Below are 22,285 nucleotides of genomic sequence, written 5' to 3'. Positions count from 1 at the left end.
ACTTAGGTAATTAATGCAGATTACTTTTTCAGATTGGCTAGCTTAAATTTGGCCCTGAGGAAACAAATTTGGTAGAAGTCCATCTTGTTAGTAGAAGGGACCAAAACATGGTGTATTTACTGTCTATAAAGGGTAGACCTGGGATGGGAGCTAAAATAGAGAAGGGACCTAGGCTAGTAGGGGTCAGCCTGAGAAGACAGGTTACTTGCTAGGATAAGGGTACCAAAAAGGAATCAATCAGTAATCATTTATTAAGCACTTTATTATTTGTTAAGTGCTAGGGAAATAAGGAAAATATCAAAATCACAATAATAGCCCTTACTCTCAGGGAGATAACATATCATTTGGGGAGACAAACAGCCTGGTATCTATATGGTACTTAAATAGTAGGAAAAAGTTAACCTTAGAGGTAAAAATCTCAAATGTCAAATGGCTGAGGGACCAGGCCTCCTAAGGAAAGTGATATTTGAGTTGAGTAGTAAAAAAAAGCCAGAATAGCTAGTTGTCACAGTGAGAGTATTAAACCTCATCTTCATGAATTCAAATCTGGTTTCAGATATAGCTCTGATTCTCATTTACACAATAGCTGTGTGACTCTGGTCAAGTCACTTAACCCTGTTTGCCTCAGTTTCCTTATCTAAAATGAGCTGGAGGAGGAAATGGCAAAATCTCCAGTGTCTTTGCCAAGAAAACTCCAAATGGGTTAACAAAGACACAAACACAACCAAAAATGTCTCAACAACAACACCACAGTGAAAAAGTTAATGATGTGTGGAGAGCAGAAGTGATGAAGGATAGCATTCTAAGCATGGGGAATAACCAATAAAAGACATAGAAAAAGTAGATAGAGTGTTCTGGGTAAGGAAAGCAAACAGGACATTTATTATTGCCGTATAGAGTGTATAAAAGGTATTAAAGGTGAGAAGGTAGGAAGAGTTCAAATTGTGTAATGTCTTAAAAACTAACCAAAAGAGTTTATATTTGATTTTGGAGGCAGTAGGGGATCACTGGAGTCTCCTGCGTTAGGAGTTTATGAAGTCAAACCTACATTTTAGGAAAATCATTTTAGGAGCTTTGTGGAAGATGATTTGAAGGAGAGACTTGAATGAGGAAGACCACCTTAGAAAGCCAGTGTAATAATCCATGTAAGAGATGATGAGGACCTGAATTAGAATGGTAGCCATGTAAGTGGAGGAAAGGAGATATTTATGAGAGATGTTGTGAACCTAGAAACAACAAAAATTGACAATGATTGGATATTGGTAATAAATAGGACTAAGGAATCAAGGAGGATGTTAATGTTGTGACTCCTGAGTCTAAACAGCAAAAAAAAAAAAAAAAAATCAAAGAAAGAGGAAAAATCCCTTATGTATAAATATATAGCAGCTCTTTTTGTCCTAAAAAAAAAAACAAAAAAAATGGAAACTAAGGGGATGCTCATTGGTTGGAGAATGGCTGAACAATTTGTGAATTTTGTTGTAGTATAAGAAATAAGGAACAAGAGATATGGAAAAAGAGATAAGAGGAAAAGAGACAATACTTGTATGAACTGATCCAGAGTGAAAAGAAACTGAACCAGCAGAAAAATTTATACATCAATATCATAAAAATGAAAAATTTTGAAGACTCCTTGACCTTCTTTAAGTCCCAACTAAATCCTGAAGCACTTTGTAATCCATATTAATTTTAGTGCCTTCCCTTTGTTAATTATTTCCTGTTTGTCCTGTATATAGCTTTCTTTGTATATATTTGTTCCCATGTTGTCTCTCCCATTAGATTGAAAGTTCTGTGAAACCAAGGACTGCTTGGCCTCTTTTTTTGTATTCCCAGCACTTAGCATGGTTCTTCGAACATTGTAGGCACTTAGAAAATGTTTATTGATTTGTTTATCACACAAATAGATGAAGAATGAAATTAACAGAACCAACAAAGCTCTTTATACACTAACAACACTGTAAAAAAAACTGAAAGCTAGAAAAAATTCTGATTAATTCAGTGACTATCCATGATTCCAGAAGACAGATTGCTATCTACTTCTTGACAGATAGGTGAGGGACTTTTGATATGGAATAAAATATAACATATTATGTACTCACACAAAAATATATAGATATACACACACACACATATATGATAGGGCTAATTAGGAAATGTTTTTTGTTAAATTATTCATATTTGTTACAAGGCTTTTTTTCTCCAATGGAGTGTGAAATAGAAAGGAGAGAAAATAGTTTCTGTTAATTAAGCAAATAAAATTTAATTTTAAAAATAAAACTTTTTTAAAATATTTTTTTAACTTTAAAAAATTTAGAAGAGAGGAGGATTTTAGGGAAATGATAATGAGTCCTGTTTTGAACATGTCAAGTTTAAGATGATTATGAAATATCTAATAGGCCATTGACTAGACTAGTCAAAAGAGAGTAGGTTTGATTACAGATCTGAGATGGGTTTACTGAGGGAGACAGTATAAAGAGAAAAGAGAAGCTCTCTTAGAGCTTCCACTGTTAGAGAGTATGGCAAGGATGAAAGTGGTGCTACTACTGAGAAGTAGCCAAAAAGACAGGAGAACTAGAAGAGAACAGTGTCCTGAAAAACCCAAATTAAAAAGAGTATTTAATCTGAGAAGGTGATTGACCATGTCATGAAGTTTGAGGAAAAGCCATTAGATTTAGCAATTAAGAGATCATTAGTGGGGCGGCTAGGTGGCGCAGTGGATAAAGCACCAGCCCTGGAGTCAGGAGTACCTGGGTTCAAATCCCATCTCAAACACTTAATAATTACCTAGCTGTGTAGCCTTGGGCAAGCCACTTAACCCCTTCTGCCTTGCAAAAAATCTTAAAAAAAAAAAAAAAAGAGAGATCATTAGTAAATTAGTAACTTTGGGGAGACTAGTTTCAGTCAAATGATGAAATAGGAAGCCAAATTGCAGGGAGTGAGAAGAGAAGAAGGGTAAACACAGAGAATGTAATGGGGTGGAATACTGAAAAAAGAACATTTTGCCTTGGGATGGCCCTGGTTTTAAAAAAATCTTGTCATTTTTTTCATCCTGAGATAAATTTAGCTTTATTTTTCCCAGGGTAACTATGAGGTTTCTGACTTCCTGGTCATTTTCTTATCCAATCAAACACAGACTTCGTGTCTAGCAATAACCAACAGGTATATTACTAGGGAGGACTGGATCATCTCCTTCCTTCTCTGTACCTGGAAATAGAAAATTAGAGCTTAGAATTACCTTTCTTATTCATATAAATAGATTGCTATTGGTCTCCCTGAGATGTTCCATTTAGCAACAGAAAATCTAAGCCAAGTAGCAAAGTGAATAGGACAAGCACCAGGAGCGGAGAACACTTGAGTTCAAATGTAGCCTTAGATACTTAACTGTGGTTATGTCCCTGGACAAGTCACTTCACCTTTATCTGCCTCAGTTTCTTTATCTGTTAAATGGGGATAATAATGTGTGGTGCAGCGGATAGAGTATCAGGCCTGGAGTCAGGAAGATTCATTTCCTGAGTTCAAATCTGGCCTCAGACACTTACTGGTTGCATGATCTGGGGCAAATCACATAATTCTTTTTGCTTCAGTTTTCTCATCTGTAAAATGGACTGGAGAAAGAAAAGGCAAACCACTCTAGTATCTCTGCCAAGAAATCCTTGAATGGGATCACAAAGAGTCAAGTTTAAGTGAAAAACTGAATCTAGGCCTTTGTGAGGAGAAAATAAGATAATGTTTGTAAAACATTTAAATTCTGACTATTATTGTTATATCAACACCCTCACAAGAAATAAGAGCATAACTGTGTCTCATATGGCAACCAAGATGTAGTATCCATTTCTCTTCACTGCATTTCTTCCTCCTCAGTAAGTACTTATTTAGTAAAAGAGAAAATGAAGAGTATTTGCCATTTTGCAGTATAAAGACAAAACAAATAATAATGCTAAGTGCCAGGCACTGTGGGAAGCATTTCAAAAACAACTGCATTAAGACATAGTTGACAAAGTGGAAAGAATATAAACTAGGTGTCAGGAGACTTTGAGTTCTAATTGTGGGTTAGCTATTAACTAGATGCTTGACCGAGGACAAATTACTCAACCTCTCTGGGTCTCATCTGTAAAATGAGGCTTGAATGGGGTGAATCTAAAAGACCCCTTCCAGCTTTCACATCCTACAATTCTAATTAAAACTCTTTAAGAAGTTTCTTATTAAGGACTCTTGATGAAAAATGCTATACACCTCCAGAGAGGGAACTGATGAACTCTGAGTAGATTGTAGAATTTTTTCCGCTTTTCTTTATTTTTCTTCCTTTTCCACCCCCTATAACATGGCTAATATGAAAATATGTTTTGGATAATTTTATTTCTATAATGCATGTCATATTTCTTGCCTTCTCAACTTTTGGTGGCGATGATTTGGAACAAAATAGAAAAAAATCACAAGAGAAAAAGAAGTTTCTTTTTAATCATTCTTCATAGCAATCAAAAATAGAAAATTAGACCTTAAATTGATAAGTAAATGAGAGACCAAATTAGAGATTTGTTACAAAAGTATTCATTCCACTTTGGTCACACCAAGGCTACTATTGGAGGGTAAAATGCTTAATTGTGTCATATCAAGGGTTGATGTTATGTGGGCTTTACATCTCAGGAGATATTATTTTATTCATGTTATACCAAGGGTCTGGCATAGTTCCACATATTTTTTAAACTAAAAGTCTTATTACAATTTATGCAGTCTGTAATTCAGGGAGGTACTTTTTGAAGAAAACTTGAAGATGTTTTAGCCATGGAGAAATAATCATGACTTAAATGCTACATTAAAAAACCCTGAAATTACCTTTTTTTCAAGTAAATTGTCACACATTCAGCATAAAAACTTAATTCTATCATTTATTTAATTGCAGATAAAAACACACCAATAATATCTCTTTATAGATCTAGAAAGATTGTACACTAAAAATGGTTAACCTTCCCCAATTCCATCTTCCCTTCTCCCTGCCCTATTTACTCTAAATGAGAAGTTGACCAGACAGTTATAGGATTTAGAGCTGAAAGAGATCTAAGAGGTCATCCAATTCTACTCCCTTCTTTTTATAGGTGAATAGAGACCCAAAGAGATTGTGGCATCAGCAAGGTCACACTGGTGACAGAGAACAGAGCCAACATTCAGATGTCACCTTCTGATTCCAAATACATTCCACTTCCTCACACCATCCTGATACAGACCTTGTTGAGGGTTACTACCACATTTTCTTGGTTTTTCCTTCTCTTTTAAAATGGTCTTGCCCCAGGTGAGAAAACTAATTTCTTTAGCATTTAGGTTTTCCACCAGAATTAAATTTAAAACGTTTTAGGCTTGCCCTGTGAAATCCATTTTGCCAAAAAAACATGTAAGACAAAGATCAAGCTGAAGTCCCTGATAAAGAATTTGCATTTTAGTGTTAAGAATCCTCCAGCTAACTATGTCAAAAATTAAAAATTTAAAAGGACACTGTCAACCTCCCAATGCGCCTAATTTTGGCTCTGTTGAACAAATGGCAAAATTGAGAAGGGAATTATTTTCAGGATTTGTTTAATATCCATATTTCTTTAACTCAATGCTTACTATTGAAAAAATTATTATGCCAAGCTCATGTGAAGCATGAATAGGTGCAGCAGCATAAAATTTGAAATGTGACATTTCATGAGCTAGAGTATAAATTGAAAAGTGGGGATAAATTGTTTTTATTTTGTGTTTATTTCAGAGATATGATGGTAATGACTCAGCAGATAAAATGCCCAAACTGAAGTCAGGAAGATTCATCTTCCTGAGTTCAAAATTCTGGCTTCAGACACTTAATGGCTATATGACCCTAAGCAAGTCACTTAACCCTGTGGGCTTTAATTTCTTCATCTGTAAAATGAGCTGGAGAAGAAAATTACAAACTACTACTTCAGTATCTTTGCCAAGAAAACTCCAAATGGAGTCACAAAGAATTGGACATGATTGAAAAATAATTGAACAACAAAAAATAATGACTCATATTCATATCATAATACTAACATTTTTGAAGAACTTTCTTATTCATTTTGCAATTTGATTGTCACAAAAATTCTATGATTTAGGTAGGGCAGGCATTAATACTCCCATTTTACAGATGATGATACTGAAGCTCAGAGAGGCTAACTGACTTTCCCAAGGTTACCTGGGTAGTAAGTAGAAAAATCAAGTTTAAAATTCAGATCCTCTGACAGCTGTTCCAGTTTGTTCCTATGGCAAGGTGTTGCCTCTATTATAGTTTATAGTAACTCAATCAACTTAAAGTCTAAAAAAAAATGTATTATTCTTTATCATATAATTATAGGTGAAGAAAAATCACAAATATATCAATATTACCAATTTATAATTTAGTTTTTTCACCAGTTTTTCTTATGTTGTATATAATAATCACTTGCTAAAACCATACCTTTAATACTTTTCTTTGCAAAAATAACAATAACAATAACAATAATTAATAATAATAAAACAGCTCACATTAAAATAGCCCTTATGATACACAAATCACTTTAGAAATATCATCTCATTTTGTTCTCACAACAGCCCTACAAGGTGCTGGTAGATAGCATCCAGGATAAAGTGCTGAACTTGGGTTCAAATAAGACCTGGATTCAAAACCTTCCACAAATTTACTAGCTATGTTAACTCTGGGCAGTTTACCTAACCTCATTCTGTCTCAGGTTTGTTAATTGAAAAATGTTGGTAATAATAACACCCACCTCTCAATGCTGTAGTGAGGATTCTTTAGTTGTTCAGTTGTCTGATTCTTCATGACCATGTGGACCATAATGTTTTGTGGGGTTTTCTTGGCCAAGTCACTGGAATGATTTATCATTTCCTTCTGCAGTTTTGGGCAGGAGTTAAGTGACTTGCCCAGAATCACACAGCTAGGAAGTATCTGAGGCTGGATTTGAACTCACATCTTCATGACTCTGGGACCAATGCTCTAGTCATTGAACCATCAGCTGCCTCCGCAAAGCACATTGCAGCCTTCAAGCACCACATAAATGCCAATGCTTAGATAGATTTTATTCTTACTCTGTTTTATAGATGAGGAAAATTGAGGTCTGGAAAAGGCAAGTGATTTATCCAATGTCATGCAGCTAGTAAATGCCTGAGATCAGATTTGAAATAAGATCTTTGAGCAAAACCATCTTATATACTGTTTGAAAATGATTCATATAACATATGATATTCTATATCCAAAATCTGCTACTTCTCAAAAGAGAGGAAGCAGCCAGTATCAGTTATCTGAAACAAATATTATTCACTGCATTGAAGGGTAAGAATGCATTTTTATGATGCCTTCAATTATATTGCTATTGTTGTTGCTATATATATTATTCTACTATTCTGTGTTTCCTCTGCATTCTTCATATTCCTCATTCTTTATAACACATTCCTTCCATTGTATTTGTAAACCATTATTTGTCTATTTCTTAATCACTGGATATATACTTTGTTTCCACATTTTATTTTTAAAAGTATTGTTTTGGACATTTGGGTATTAAACCAGTCCTTTTACTCTGCTACTCACCTCCTTGAGACCCAGCCTAAAGTACCACTGAAATAAATGTTTAGCAACTATTTTTTATGTAATTATAATTTGTTATACAGAATACTGGACCAATTCATATTAGTATGTTCATACTGAGATCCATAAGATTCATAGCATATCAGACATTGCTATTTACACCTTTTGTTATCTTTACCAAACATATGAGTATAAGCAATAGTTCAGTTTGTATAATTTACATTCCTTATATTATTAATAATTTGGATTATGATTGTTGCTAGTTTTATTTCTTTTTTTAAAAATTGATTATTATATCCTTCAAACACATCCTTATTGGAAAATGACTTTGGGCCCTATAGATTTGAGCCAGTTCCCTAAAGATTTTGAATGTTAGATATATACTGGTACATAAGATATCTTCCCCTCTCCCCACCATTCATAGCTTCTCATATTTCAGTGGTATTGACTTTGTACAAAAGATTAAAAAAATTATAATTTTAAGTTGCCAGTTTTTTCTTTTATAAACTCCTGTAAGTTACCTAGTTATGAATTCTTTCATGAGACATAGCTTCAAAGCTACAAATTTTATTTCTCTAATTTTTTTAATGGTATTGCCTTTTATTTTTAGATCATATGCAATTGGAATTTTATTTTGGTATATAGTATAAGATACTATCATAAACCTATTTTTTTGTTGGACTGTTATTTCTGTTCTTCCTAGCAGTCCTCAAATATTGAATCTTACTTCTAGTAGATTTTATCTTGAGTTTATAAAAGACTGAGCTTCTAGATATTTGCAAATACATGTAAACATATACATACATATATATATACAATTTGCTTCTGGATCTTGCTTATAAGACATTTTCTACTAGTGCATTTAAAAAAAAATTAACCTGTATCACAAAGTTTTAATGACAACTATTTTTTAATATGATTTGATGACTGGATCAATGTGAAGACTTAATATTCTACATTTCTCTTGAAATGTTTCTTCACGGGGGGAGGGGCAGCTAGGTAGCACTGACCCTGAGTTCAAATTTGACCTCAGACACTTAATAATTGACTAGCTATGTGACCTTGGGCATGTCACTTAATTCCATTGCCTTAAACAAAAAAAAAAAAAGAAATGTTCCTCCACATAAATTTAGTCATTGTTTAGATAGGTATGTAGCTTAGTAACTTGATTGCTATATGCAAATTTATTTATGCAGCAACATATGGGGTAAGTTATTGCTATAGTCCAATGAACATCAAATCTCACTCCAGTTATTTAGGTCTACCCCTATTTCATAGCATAATAGGGTCTTAGATTCAAAGCAAAAAGGAACTTTTAGGAAACTAAAGCAGAGGGATAATAATAAATGACATGACAGGATCTCACATCTAGTAAATATCAGATGCAAGATTTTAACCCATGTCTTCTGATCACAGGTCGAATGTTCCTTCATAGATATATTTATAGAAGTATGTTTTGGTAAATTAAATAATGTCTTATTATTTTGTAGTTACTGTCCTGGAATTTCTTTAACATTTTCTCTTCATTTTTGTAAGTAATATACAGAAATATTTATGATCTTGTGGATTTATTTTTGTGTGCTCTTTAGGAAAAAAAACATTCTTTACCCAGAAAAAGAACAAAAGAGATGTCTTTTGCTTTCTCCCTATAATCAGGGATTACATTTGTCTTGGAGAGATTTATTTCTTTGTAGCATACATAGCCATTGGCTCCAACACCCTAATTCTCTGTGGTTTGCCAGGGAAACAAGGAATGGAAGAAGAACTCAGGAACCAGGACACTTGTATTCTTGGCATGCTGCTGCTCACTAGCCATGTGTACTTGGGAAAGTAATGGTCTTTAGTTACTTCATCAGCTAAATGATGGATTTAGACTGGATGATCTCTAAGCTTCTTTCCAGCTCTAAAGTTAGAGTAATTTACTGTGAAACTGAAAATGATGCCACCATAGGGATATAGTGGCAGCAAGTGCAAAAAAAAGGAATCTTATCTAAATCTAGGCTGTATCATATATCACCTAGATGTTACCTTGTTTGGGGTTGTATTTGTATGTTATTGCATTATTATGATGAGCCGTGACATATAAGAACCAGAAGCAAGATGTTTATCCTTCCCCCCCCCAACTGTATCAACTCCCCTGGGGAGTTTCCCCCATAGATTTTTGTTATATAAACCATGAGCTAACATATCAGCTCTTTGTGAGAGTTTTCTGTGGTACCATGAAATATATACAGGAATGCCTTTTACACAATGAGACAAACACCTCTTCTCTGTAGCTAAATGAAAATATTTTGCCTTAGACATTGAGTAGAAGGATACGGTAGACACATAATAATTGCCGCATATCTGACACCAATTACCACTCTTCTTCCAGAGGGTTATTTTTCACATGAGAATTTTCCATCTTTGTTCAAGCTCACATTGCCTATCAATATACCATCTACTCATCTAAAACATTCATAATGTCTTCCTTCCTAGGAGGATTCAAGTAGCAAAATACTGAATGCAGTGGGCAACTTTTTCATTGTAATTAGAGTCCTTGGTAGTCACACCTTTCTTCTTTAATAGTTGGTATTTGCTGTTTCGTTTGTTTTGTTTTGGCTTTTTTTTAAGAAGGTTAAATATTGTTTGGGTTGTCAACACTAAGCAAGCTCAAGAAAAATAAATGCTTAGGGTTTGGGTTGTTGGGGTGGTTTTGTTTTGTCTTGTTTTGGTATCACAAAAGCTCTTAAAATCCCCATCCATGATTGTTGGTGAATAAAATCTACTGATATTATCATTCTCTAAAGGGATCTTAGTTACATGGGTCCTTTCTTATATAAAGAAAAGCTTTTATTTTTATTTCTTTCACAGGAAATAATAATAGTGAGTATGGGATATTCTGAGGTTGCAAATGATACCCTGTGAAGCTAAGAGCTCCACTTCTGTATGTATCTGCATGTGGATGGCTCTGCTCAGTGGACAATGGGCTGGCCATCCCTAATCCTTAGCTAGATTCCTTCCTAAAATCCTGGTTCAAGAAAAACAAAAGTGACTAAGAATGTGAACTTTCTTTTGTTTAGTCTGGCAGTCTTAGAAATACAGTGTCTCCTGCCACAGGCTTTAAAACTTTTTACAAACCTAATGTGGTATGTACCTACAAAAATATTTCTCACTCTCTAAATTTCACCCCATTCATTGGAGTGGGAGGCTACAGAAGGTTGCAGCACTGTATCTAAATGCTGCAATATGAGAGTCCACTTCTTCCAAACACAGAAATTGATTGATCTTATACCATTTCCCTCTCCCCACCTAATATTGAAGCTGTCATAAGAATGGATTAATGCTGGACTCCATAGTGCTGCTGCTTCTTGTCAAACCCCCAAAGCTTTTTTCTCAAATCCCAAACAGACCTATAGCCAATACTAGTCCCTTACTCTTGTGACAGGTATACTAAAGGAAGGAGTGGCACTGCCTTTGTGAGGGGACCCAGAAAGAGGACAAGTTTCAAAATTCTTGCTGATGGAACAACTCAGTCCTCGGAGGAATAATACAGAGAAATCCTGTGGTGATTATGAAGCAGGAATGTTCTTTAGGGGTCCTAGAGCCAGAGCTACACCTCATCTTCTCCCTGCTTCAGCATAATAACTGGGCTGTGTAAGCTTTGCATGCATTTTCAAAATAGCCAGAGTGAGGGTGGACAGAAAGGAGTAAGTTTTCAGCACATCCATGGAGATAGGTACACAAATCCCATTACTAGTAATGGGATTTGTGGGCGTATCTTCCATACAGTGCTTTGAAAATTCATTCCATTCAGTTTATTGCAATACAGTCCAAGAGAGGAAGAAAAATCACTTCACTGAGGCAGTTTGAAAGGGAATTTTAAAAAACTCCTTTAAGACTTAAATATATATTTTTAAATCTCTTTCTGCTGTCTTATTTGAACCTTTGTATTCCTTCTTCTTAGAAGATTGAACACAGCTAGATCTCTCTAAGAAGCAACAACAATTAATGCATTTTAATGGCCTCTTTTTTTTTAAAGAGGAAAAAAACACCTCTTATGTTCCCCTAAATAGTAATAAACAAACTACCAAAAGAACAAGTCTGATAATATGCTAAATGTACCTGGCATTGCTTCAAATTAGTTTCCAAACAGAGATTTGTTTTTTTACATAGGTGATTCCTGTAAGTTAAAGAACTTACCAGTAAAGGACATTTATTGGGGACTAATGACTAGTTAAAGAGAAGTGGGGAAAGGAGGCATCTATTAGTTGATAAACCTTAACAACATTTAATAAGTAATTATTTAGTTTAACTGCCCTGTTAATTCTCGATTAAATAGTTGTAGATTTAAGATCTCACACTACAAGTCTGTAGCATATGCTAAGAAACAATGGAAGGTATAGTAAGACTTTTTTTTTTTTAATAATACTGCTCGTTGTTATGTGATCATGGCAAATCTCAGCATTTGTTACCCATACAGATTTGTCCTGGCTCAACCTTCTCCCCTTGCTTTTTGCCTATGCAAGGGTAATTAGCTGCACTTCTCTCCTTGAGGCCATGCAAAGGACTTGTCATAGTTGGGTTTTGACACAAGCTAAATTCCCCTTTGGGGACACCAGCATTATTAACTGAAGTTGGCAGGGGAGGGCAAGAGACCCAGCCTTGATCTTACTCTTCCATGCAGCTATTGCTTGAATTGGCTTTTTCATTATCTACTCTAGAATGATTATGACCCCGACCACATAGTGAGTTCCATGGCCTGGCATTGTTCTCTCCATCTATCCTCCCTTGCCATTTACTGGCCTACATGTAGTCTTCCATTTTCAAAGGAACACCAGATCTCTTCCTCCAGTCATGTATTGACAAGTCTGATCTTTGAAGATACCCTCTGCTCCTACATGCCATCTCTGGAACACAAAGGAGCCTTGGACTCCATGTTCACATTCTGTGAGATGAACAATTCTCTCAGAAGAGATTCTGACATATTGATTGGCTTCTTGTCAAGTTGATCCTCTGTTAGCCAATGAGTACAGATAGTTTTAAGTGGCACCCAGCAGTGCTCCCATGAACCCTACTTTCTATTTCAGACAATACCCATCTCTAACTGATAATTTGCTAGGACATGTAGGCTCCCAGTCCTTATGATTTGGGAGGAGATTCCCCATTTAACTATAACTGATATAATTCTATTTTCTTCTTGGTTCGGAGTTTGTTAGTATCTATTTCAAAACTCACCTAGCATGATAACACAGTGGATCCAATAAGAAAATATTACCCTGACTCTAGTTGTTTTCCTTTATGGAGTTCCTTTGCTCCTCTGGCTGAAATCCAGGGTCTGTGTGTGTGGTCTGTCTGCCTGGCTACAGAGCTTTTTCAAGGTTTCATAAAAGTACTATACAATTACTTGAAGAGCAGATTGAGAGTTTGGCTACTTATTGTGTTCCAAATGGCCAATTTCCCAAGCTACTGCCTAGAATTACATAAGTTTCTATCCCATGGTCCTTTCTCCATCCTTACTGACCTGAAGGACCTGCGTTTCCAGCCCTGAGTCTCTATAGAGCAGGATCTGTCAAGTCATGATGAATTATACATTTTGGTTTTAGGTGGGGGTAAGTAACCATGAGGGAGCAAGTCTCCTAAACTCATTTTATTTGTAACCCAAAGATAGTCTGAATTTGGACCTCCATAGATGAGCTTTTACAATATTAAGACTTAAAACATCCTAACTCCCCAAGAGGTATTTTTTTCCTCTGAAATGTGAGTTCAGTAAAGCTAATTTTCACTTAAAATTATGAAGTGATCAAGAATAAACATTTATAATAAGGCTTCCAGTCACAATACTTTTTACATAGTGATTAATAATGCTTTTTTTCATTCATTAATTCATTTATTCACTCATGCATACACGTATGCCTATGTTCATCCTTCCTGCCCTCCCAGCTAGTGCCAACTGAAAGAACAGTATTTGCTGACATTTGAATCAATGTGTGATTCCATGCTGATTGGAGTCCAGAAGAGATGCTGATCTATAAAACTTCCCTGAGATCTCTCCCCTATGAAAGGAAATTCTTCAGTTTCCATAATGTATCAGGCTATTTAGAGTTTCCATAGTGACAAGTTTGGGTGAGAATCACTATACCTCACACCTCAGGAAAGCTAAACACTATTAAAACATCTCACTCCCAATTCTTTGAACTGTTAGCAGGAGGGTGTCAAGTACAGGAAGGGGCCAACTTAAATCTTGAGTGCGAAGACCACCTGAAAAAGGACTCTAGAGCAATTATCTGAGCCTCCACTTTTTTATATTTTTGCCACTGTCATTTTAACCCATCTCTCCCCTTCCTAACGTCAGTCCTAAAGTCTAGCCCTAACTGGACCTATTCCCATTTTTTAAGGGAGGCAAAACTGAGAAATCTAGTAAAAGAATGATTTTTTCCATCAATATATATGTAATAGGTGACATAATGAAGAACCTGGAACCTGACAGTAAGAAATCTGTCCTTTTCCCCAGACTACTTTCATATCCCACTCATGAGGACAGTTCTCTCTATTTCCACAAGCTTTATATGACTAGAATTTTCTTTCACAAACAAGAGAAGGAATGGAGGAAGATCAAAGGAAAAAAGTACAAACAAAAGTCTTTTCTGACATTAAATACAAACTCAAGCACACACAAGAAGGTCCATACTCTGAAATAATTCTCATTTATTTACTTAACATCCAATTCCACAACATCACTATGCCCAAACTTGAGTTTCCTTTTTGTTGTATTGCTACCACAGAGAGGATCTTGTACTTGTGTTTGGCTGATTTGGCTCTTTCCCTTCTTCCCATCTCCCTCTCATTTTCTTGCTTTTCTTAACACTTCTGAGAGCTGTCTGAGAAGTTGTGGCATGCTCTGACCCAACCCTTATCACCTCAGCTATAGTTCTCTTGTTTTCAACAGATTTTTTTTTCTTTTGCAAAGGGATTCTACAAGAGAGTCCAGGGCAACTGGTGGAAGGGATGGGAGTAATAGAAAATACAACATCTCAAGCCAAGAAAAACTGTGGTTCATAAATACTTTCATTAGTTTAGTCATGAAAGATTGAAGAATTGGCTTGCCTCCCTCCCCTTCCCCAAAGATGGCATATCTTTAAATGACAAGGTAAAATTCTATAAGGAAAAGGTTCTCCACCCACCCCTCTTTCTTTTTTAATTAAATTTTTATATTTTATTTTTATTTACATATTAAAATTAACAATTTTTTTGAGTTCCAAAGTCTCTCCTTCCCTCTCTTTCCTCCTCCTCTCCTTGAGAAGACAAGCAATTTAATATAGATTATACTTTTGCTGTATGCAAAACCTATTTCTGTATTAGCTATGTTTTAACACAGACCCCCCAAAAAAAAAAAAGACAAAGAGAGCAAAAAGAAGTAGGCTTCAATTTACATTCAGACTCTTATCAGTTCTTTCTCAGGAAGTCTTTCAACTTAAGTCCTTCAAATCCACCCCCCCACCCCCCACCCCACCCCCAACCTCTAATCAATAGAGCATTAAGTCTGATGATAGATTTAGTTTAAGGCATACTGTCTTAACTAGAAGACTTATGTTCAAATCTTACCACAGTTGCTATCTATGTAGCCCTGTGACCTCCTTCAGTTCAGTTCAGTAATTAAAAATAGCACATTTCTCACAGAGTTATTGTGAGGATCATATGAAATAATATCTGTAATGGGCTTTGCAATACTTAAGTTTGTTCAGTCATTTTCAGTTTTATACAATTCTCCATAACTCCACGTAGGGTTTTCTTGGCCAAAGATATTGGCGTAGTTATCATTTCCTTCTCCAACTCATTTTGCAGAAGAAGAAACTGAGGCAAACAGGATTAAGTGACTTGCCCAGGAGTCTGAGCAAGCCAAGAAGTATCTGAGGTCAGATTTGAACTTAGAAAAATGATTCTTCTGACCCCAGACCTTCAGACTATCCACTTCAATACCTAACTAACCCTAGCAATAGTCAGTCAATTTTATTAAGCACTGTGCTGTGTGCCAAAGTTACAAAGAAAGACCAAAAACCATAAACAAACCAAAAAGAAAAATTCCTACCCTTCAGAAACTCACATTGTAGTGGGGAGATTTTATATACATATACACAGACACATACACACACACATATATAGATACATATATATATATATATATATATATATATATATATAACTAGGTACATAGATTTTAGAAATTGTTATCATTATTAATAATAATATTACTATCTATAGTAATGTTGGGAAGATAGGTAGCCTTCCTCTTTGTCACATAGATCCCTAACTTCCTTCTGTAAATATGAAAAATCAAGGCTATTGGACTAGAACCTTAATTGTACCTGGAACACCTGTGTCTAACTCAGGACAGAGAGAAATGCTCACCATAGAACTGTATTGCATCCCTTGTGGGTTAAGCAGATGGCTCCGGGTAAAATTTGATAACACAGTAATATCATTTTTAAAAAATCATTTAAAAATAGCTAATTCCTTGCCTACCTTCACCTGGTAATTACAAATCAGAAGCTATCGTTATCTTGAAGCAGCCACTCTTAGTTTTCATTTCCTGACCTCTGTGCTGTGAAAATATGTCATTATCTGAAGCAGTAGAATTTGGTCGCTTCAAGTAAGTGACCTACATATAACGTATAAACTGCACGAGAAAATTAGGTGTTACCTTGACAGAAAATGTACTGTAAATGTCACTTATTCTTATTAGTATTTATCATTTTTAACACTTGGGCCCAACACTTCAGAGTAATGTATAGAAAAACCACAGGGCCCTGCGACTGGAAAGTGTCTGAGATAAAAGACAGGTATTTAACCATAAAAACTCAGCTAGTTTAAATTCCTGCACCCAACTTTGAAGCTATAGAATGCAGTATGACTTAACTGGTAGTAGGCATGCAGAATTAATTGCTATGCAAGCAATTTCCTAAGCATTGTTAATTGCTTTTCCTGTGGTTAATTGTTTCTCTCAGTCCCTGCATCAAAATCAGAATCTGTCTCTGTCAACAAACCTTTTTCTATGACAGGACTAGAAATACAGCAGCATCCGTAACCTGTGTCCAGATGAAATGTAATACAGTTGTAGTGTGGCTATTGTCTGATAGAAAATATAAGGTAGAATTGTAAAATCCCTTTAAAAGAGGAAAGAGGAAGTTGAATTAGGAATCTGTTAGCCAAGGAATTTGAGAGAAAAGGGATTTGGGAAGGATGGGGTGGGAAGGAGGCGTATTACCTTCAACTCAGCCAAAAGGATAAGTTTAACAAAAGCAACAAACTAACAATCACTTCAGATGGATATGTTCCCGATAAAATAATTGGAGAGTTCCCACAGAGTAACCAGGAGGATCAAGTAGGCCCCTGTGTCAATCTAGAAGGTTAATACACATAGAGTGAAGAAAAGCCAGTGCTCTAAGGATTGTCTTGTTTCCTTAGCAAAAGAAAGTCAGTGAGACAGTTCTGTTCTCTGGCTTTATCCTTTAGTGAAATAAGAAAAAGTCTGTGTTTGTATATATGTGTATGCATGTGTGCTTATATATATGCTCATATATGCTGTAGAGGTGGTAGTTTCAAGAAGATTGAAGGTACTTGGCACTTTAAAAAGAGTAGGAATATTGAAAGAAAAGGTATATTCACATTCTGGTGAAAGGTGATACATTTAATAAAAAGTGAAAAGGAAAAGGAGATAAAGGCAGGGAGAAGACTGTAGTAGACATTTAAAATGTCAATAGATGGAAATCAGGAGGAAGATAGATTTAAAATGGGCTGATGAACCTTTGGTGCAACTGTTGTTTTGGATTCAGCCTTCCTCTTTCTGCCTCTCCTCCTCAGAGGATATTGAGTATATTGACATTTCCAGTGTGGGACAATCAAGTTTTCAGAGCTGATGTTAAAGAAGAAATCTCTGTAGAGATTTAGCACTACACAATTTGATCAGGGCCCTTTGCCCTAACTTTGAGAGAAAAACCTTGCAAATTAACTTCAAGATAATAGCATAACTTTTTTTTTTTTTACCATATTCCCTAAGGTAATAGTGGCAGTAACTCAAAAGTAGCCTGCACTATGAAGCATCCTTGATCTTCCTTCTCTGGAATTATGTAGGAAATCTTGGGTTCATTGTCTTGCTTCCTCCACATGTCTCTTTTAAGCTTTTCACTTTGAGACTGCAAGTGGTGTGTTTTAAGATGCGGAGCAGCTAAAAGAAGCTGTTCTCTGCCCCTCTCTGTAGCAAGCTGTTTCGGATGACTCATCCATAAAATGGATTTACCTGAAAAAGGCTACTGGCACTCCCCTTGTGACATTTCTAGTTCTGAATTATATATTTATATTTCATTACTTTGTCTCTCCTGCAGCAATGCATCTGCTCGGACTCAATTGGCAACTACAGCCGGCAGATGGACACACCTTTAACAATGGGATAAGGACCGGATTACCAGGAAACGATGATGTGGTAACATTGCCATCTGGAGGCAAAGGTGAGGTTACAGCTGCTGCTTGCCCTCTTAAGGTCACAGGAATTCAGAGCTCTTGCCAGCCATTCAGTTTTTAATCCAAATTTTGGAAGGTATGCAAAAAAAAATGCATTTTATGGTCTTTTTGTAAGTGCCCACATTAAATGCTGTTTGCTGTTCCTGTTTGTTTGCTATGTTTGGCTGTGTGAATTCTGTGCTGGCTCCTTGCCCACATAGAGCAATGTGTACACCTCCACTATCTCCATTGATTGGCACAGTCCTTCAGCTACTTGAAGGAATCAAAAGGATGAAGTAGCCACAGCAACAGCAGCAGCAGCAACAGCAGCAGAGGCCTGAGCAGCAGCAGCAGCAGCAATAGTGGTAGCAGGGAAAGGACACTTATCAGAAGAGAAAGCAGCAAACACTTGTATATTGTTGTGGTCAAGGCCTCTCCCACTAGGAGAGATTCGGTGTCCCTGGGGGACAAGGCAAAGCCTAGCTGGGCATGAAAGAGGAAAAAGTAGTGCCTGTTCAGTCTTCAGAGAAAATAGCAAGGAGTTTTGACAACTAGCTAACAAAGCTTCCCTTCTTATAACAGCAAGGGGACAAAAGAAATGTTTATTGAAGCAATCAGGCACCATATTCTTCTAGAGAGAAAATAGGTGCTAACAAGGTGCTAAAAGGGGAGAGGAAAAGCAAAAAGAGAAGGGGGGTTGGTAAAGAGGGAAGATTGTAGGGAATGGAGACATGAAATAATTAAAAAGAAAACAACAGAAAATGCCACATTTAACCAGCTGGAACATTGCACATTTAATTCAGGATCAAAATAATAAATATATAATGTTACTGTTAGGAGTTTCTCCAGCTACAAAATTTACTCTCTGCTCCTTGGCATAAACAAATAAGACTAATAACAACTACTTACGTAATAATTGACATGAGGCAGCAGTGAATAGAGAGCTCACCTTGGAGTTCATGAAACCATGGGTTTAAACCCTGTGTCTGGACCATTCTGATTCTGTGATCCTGGACAAGTCATCTCCCTTCCCAATGTTTCAGGCAACTCTCTAAGATCATAAATTATGGAACTGCTTCTGATCTGAACTTGCAGGGAAGGTTTCCTTCTCAATTTCAGACAAAATATAAATATGTATTTGTGTGTGTATATATGTATATATATATATATATTTACACATATTATATATATACACATACACACAAAAGAGTCATTGTGGCTACATCAAGAAAAAATGTATCAAACTTATGATTCCTTTTTTTGACACAAATACTAGCCAAAAAGAAAAAATTCTATAGATACATTTTACCTACACTTTAGCTGAGCATTTGATAAAAGTATTTCATATTTGTTCTATGGGAAGGATATGTGCTAGATGATAATGCAATTGGACTCTGAACTGATTAAAGGACCAGGTTCGAATTGTAGTTTTTAATTGCTGAGTCTCCTCTTAACAGGTCACATCTGTGCTTGACCCTGTGCTGTTTCATATTTCATCAGTTCCTTGTAAGGAGCAAGCTTAAATGTTTATCACATTTGCAGATGATACAGAGGAGGAAGGGACAGATGACAGAAAAGAAGGAAGTGATGGCTAACGCAGGGGTCTACAGATTCGGGATCCAGAAAAAGGCTGACCGGAGCATTAGTCTGACTTTAATAAGATGAATTTAAATTAGCATAAATGTAGATTCTTACATTTAGGTTCAAAAAATCAATTTCACAATTTGACAGAACTTGGCCGGAAAGAAAAATCTGGGAGAGATTAGTAGAATGCAAGGGTGGCAACCCAAGAAACTGTTGTCAGGCTAGGTTGATATGTATATAACATCTGGAGTATAGTATTCAGTTCTAGGAACCAAAGTTTATGCAGAGCACTGAGAAGCAAACTAGTTTGTCAGTGGATAGCAACTAGAATGGTGAAGGACTTAGTTCATATCATGTGAGAATTGGTTACAGAATAAAGGATATACAGCCTAGAGGAAAGAAGACTCAACAGGGGTTATGGTAACCATCTTCAAGTATTTGAAAGGATATTGCTTGGAAGAAATTGGGGAAGAGCTGTTGTTTTAGGCCCCAGAGAGCAGAATCAGAAACATTGGCTGGAAATTGGAAAGAGTTAAATTTAGATTTAATGGGACTAGGGGCAGCACCTGGGATGGGGGAGGGAAAGATTGAAGGACTTCTAACAATGAGAGCTGCCCAAACTGCAATGGACTGTTTTGAAAGGTGATAGGTTCATGCCCCCACTCCCCCCCATCATTGGAGGTTTTCAAACTGAGATCAATCAGCTATCTTGTAGTAGGAATTCCTTTCAATTTTATGTTAGACTAACTCCTGAGATCTCTCTCAGTTCTATAATTCTGTGACAAATATATACAGGCCATGTACATGCACACATACATACACACATCTACATATATGCCAAACTATATTTACAAAGTACTTTAAGATTTAAAAATACTTCAATTTTGATTTTCATCAGTCTTGGGAGGTGGGTACTCTTGTTACTATTAACTCCATTTTCCAGGTTAGAAAACTGAGGCTTTAGAAGTGTTCAGAAATTTTCTTAGGGTCACAAAAGAAGTAAGTATCAGAGCTGGGATTTAAACCTACCTCTCTGCCAGACTCTTTAAATGTTCTTTCCATGGCATGATGGAATTAACCATATATCTTCTAACATTCATTATAATTAAGAATGAAAGCTACCTGTTGCCTATAGAAGGAAGGTAGTAAAATTTTCTTTTGAGCCCATGTTATTTACGAAAAAAAATAATAATAGTACTTTATCCATTGGTCTTTGGAAAGCATTGTGGAGCTTTTTTTTTAATTTGAACTATTTTATTAGAATCCTAAGCTTAGAAGTTATCATATTCTCTACTCCCATTTCTTTAGATCAGGAAAGACATAGTTTAAAAGGTGCTTGAAAAGGATTTCATGGTTTTTTGCCAGTTTTCCATTGGAATTTAAAGAATTTCTATTTTGAATTTCTCTTCTCATTGTTGTAAACATTCTAAGACTTCTGGTAAAAAAAGAGCCTTTTTATATAGTTTTATTCTTTTTTTAAAAAATCTTAAGAGTTAACAATAAGAATCTTCCATTGCTTGTTTTATTTATTAACATATTCATAAATGATTTGGAGAGTAAATTGCAACATGAAATCTTTTAAGTTTTTAGATGACACTAAACACTTATGTGTATCCAAATTTAAATCTGCAGTATAAGAAAAAACTAAAAAACTTATACAATCATTTTGGAAAATTAAAAATGAATCAATCATTTAGCAATTTAATAAGTGTTCAGTATCATTTATTAAGTGTCTACTATGTACTAAATGATCACCTAGGTGGCCCATAGGCAGCTAGATAACACATATGGATAGCTGGGTGACACATCTTGTTTGCCTCAGTTTCTTCATTTGTAAAATGAGCTATAGAAGGAAATGGCAAATCACTCTAATATCTTTGCCAAGACATATCCCTAATTGGGATCATGAAGAGTCAGACACAATTCAAAGGAATGAACATTGTGCTAAGCACTAAAAAATATGAAGAACTATAAGAAAAATTAAAAAAGATGGGGAAAAATACGTTCAAAAATTATAAAAATACTTGACTAGTTCAAGCATAGATCTTTTCATTGATTCTCCAAGAGCTTCTCCATCTGCCTACCTCTTTCATAAAACCCATTATCATACCTTTAAAAATGTGTACTGAAAACTACTTTTGTATGTTTTCTATTGGCAAAAATAAAACCATACACCCTAACACATTTTCATGAGCTGCTAAAAAATACATACAAATTTTGTTTAACCTGCGTAACTAAAGTTATTTACCACTTCTTACTTTTTCAGCTGGCTTCTTAAATACTTTTACTTACATTGGTTTTTTAAATTAAACCATTTCAAAATCATTGGAAAGGTTGTGGGAACACATATATCTTGTGTTATGTGTGTGTGTGTGTGTATACATATATGAATGATGAGTTTCAGTACATAGTTTTGGAGGAAATATGGTATTGATGAGTCCTTTTAAGTATTTGAATGTATGCATAAACTTTCACACCATTTAGTCAATCTTCTGAGTATCACAATAGTCACTCTAATGAGTATCACAGATACAAATAAAGACAAAAAATTTGTGATCTCAAGGAGCTCACAATCTAGTGGGGGAGACAACAAATAAACAACTGAGTACAAAACAAATCTATACAGAATAAATGGTAAATAATCAAGAGAAGGAAGGCACC

The 22,285-nt window shown here is 35.6% G+C and overlaps 1 protein-coding gene across 6 annotated transcripts in view; it reads left to right on the top strand.

The window, feature by feature from the left end:
* Positions 1-22,285, top strand: part of TENM2 (teneurin transmembrane protein 2) — a 385,853-nt gene that overhangs the window by 186,087 nt on the left and 177,481 nt on the right. For 5 of the 6 annotated variants that reach the window (XM_074212471.1, XM_074212470.1, XM_074212468.1 and 2 more), the window contains one exon: positions 17,926-18,048. The exons of the other annotated variant lie outside the window; for it this stretch is intronic. In XM_074212471.1, the coding sequence (XP_074068572.1) occupies positions 17,926-18,048 (123 nt within the window). The remainder of the gene's footprint in view (positions 1-17,925; positions 18,049-22,285) is intronic. 6 annotated transcript variants of the gene reach the window in all.

The sequence above is a fragment of the Macrotis lagotis genome, chromosome 1 (assembly GCF_037893015.1).
Source record: "Macrotis lagotis isolate mMagLag1 chromosome 1, bilby.v1.9.chrom.fasta, whole genome shotgun sequence".
Lineage (NCBI taxonomy): Eukaryota > Metazoa > Chordata > Mammalia > Peramelemorphia > Peramelidae > Macrotis > Macrotis lagotis.
This window is presented reverse-complemented; position numbering and strand designations above follow the sequence as displayed.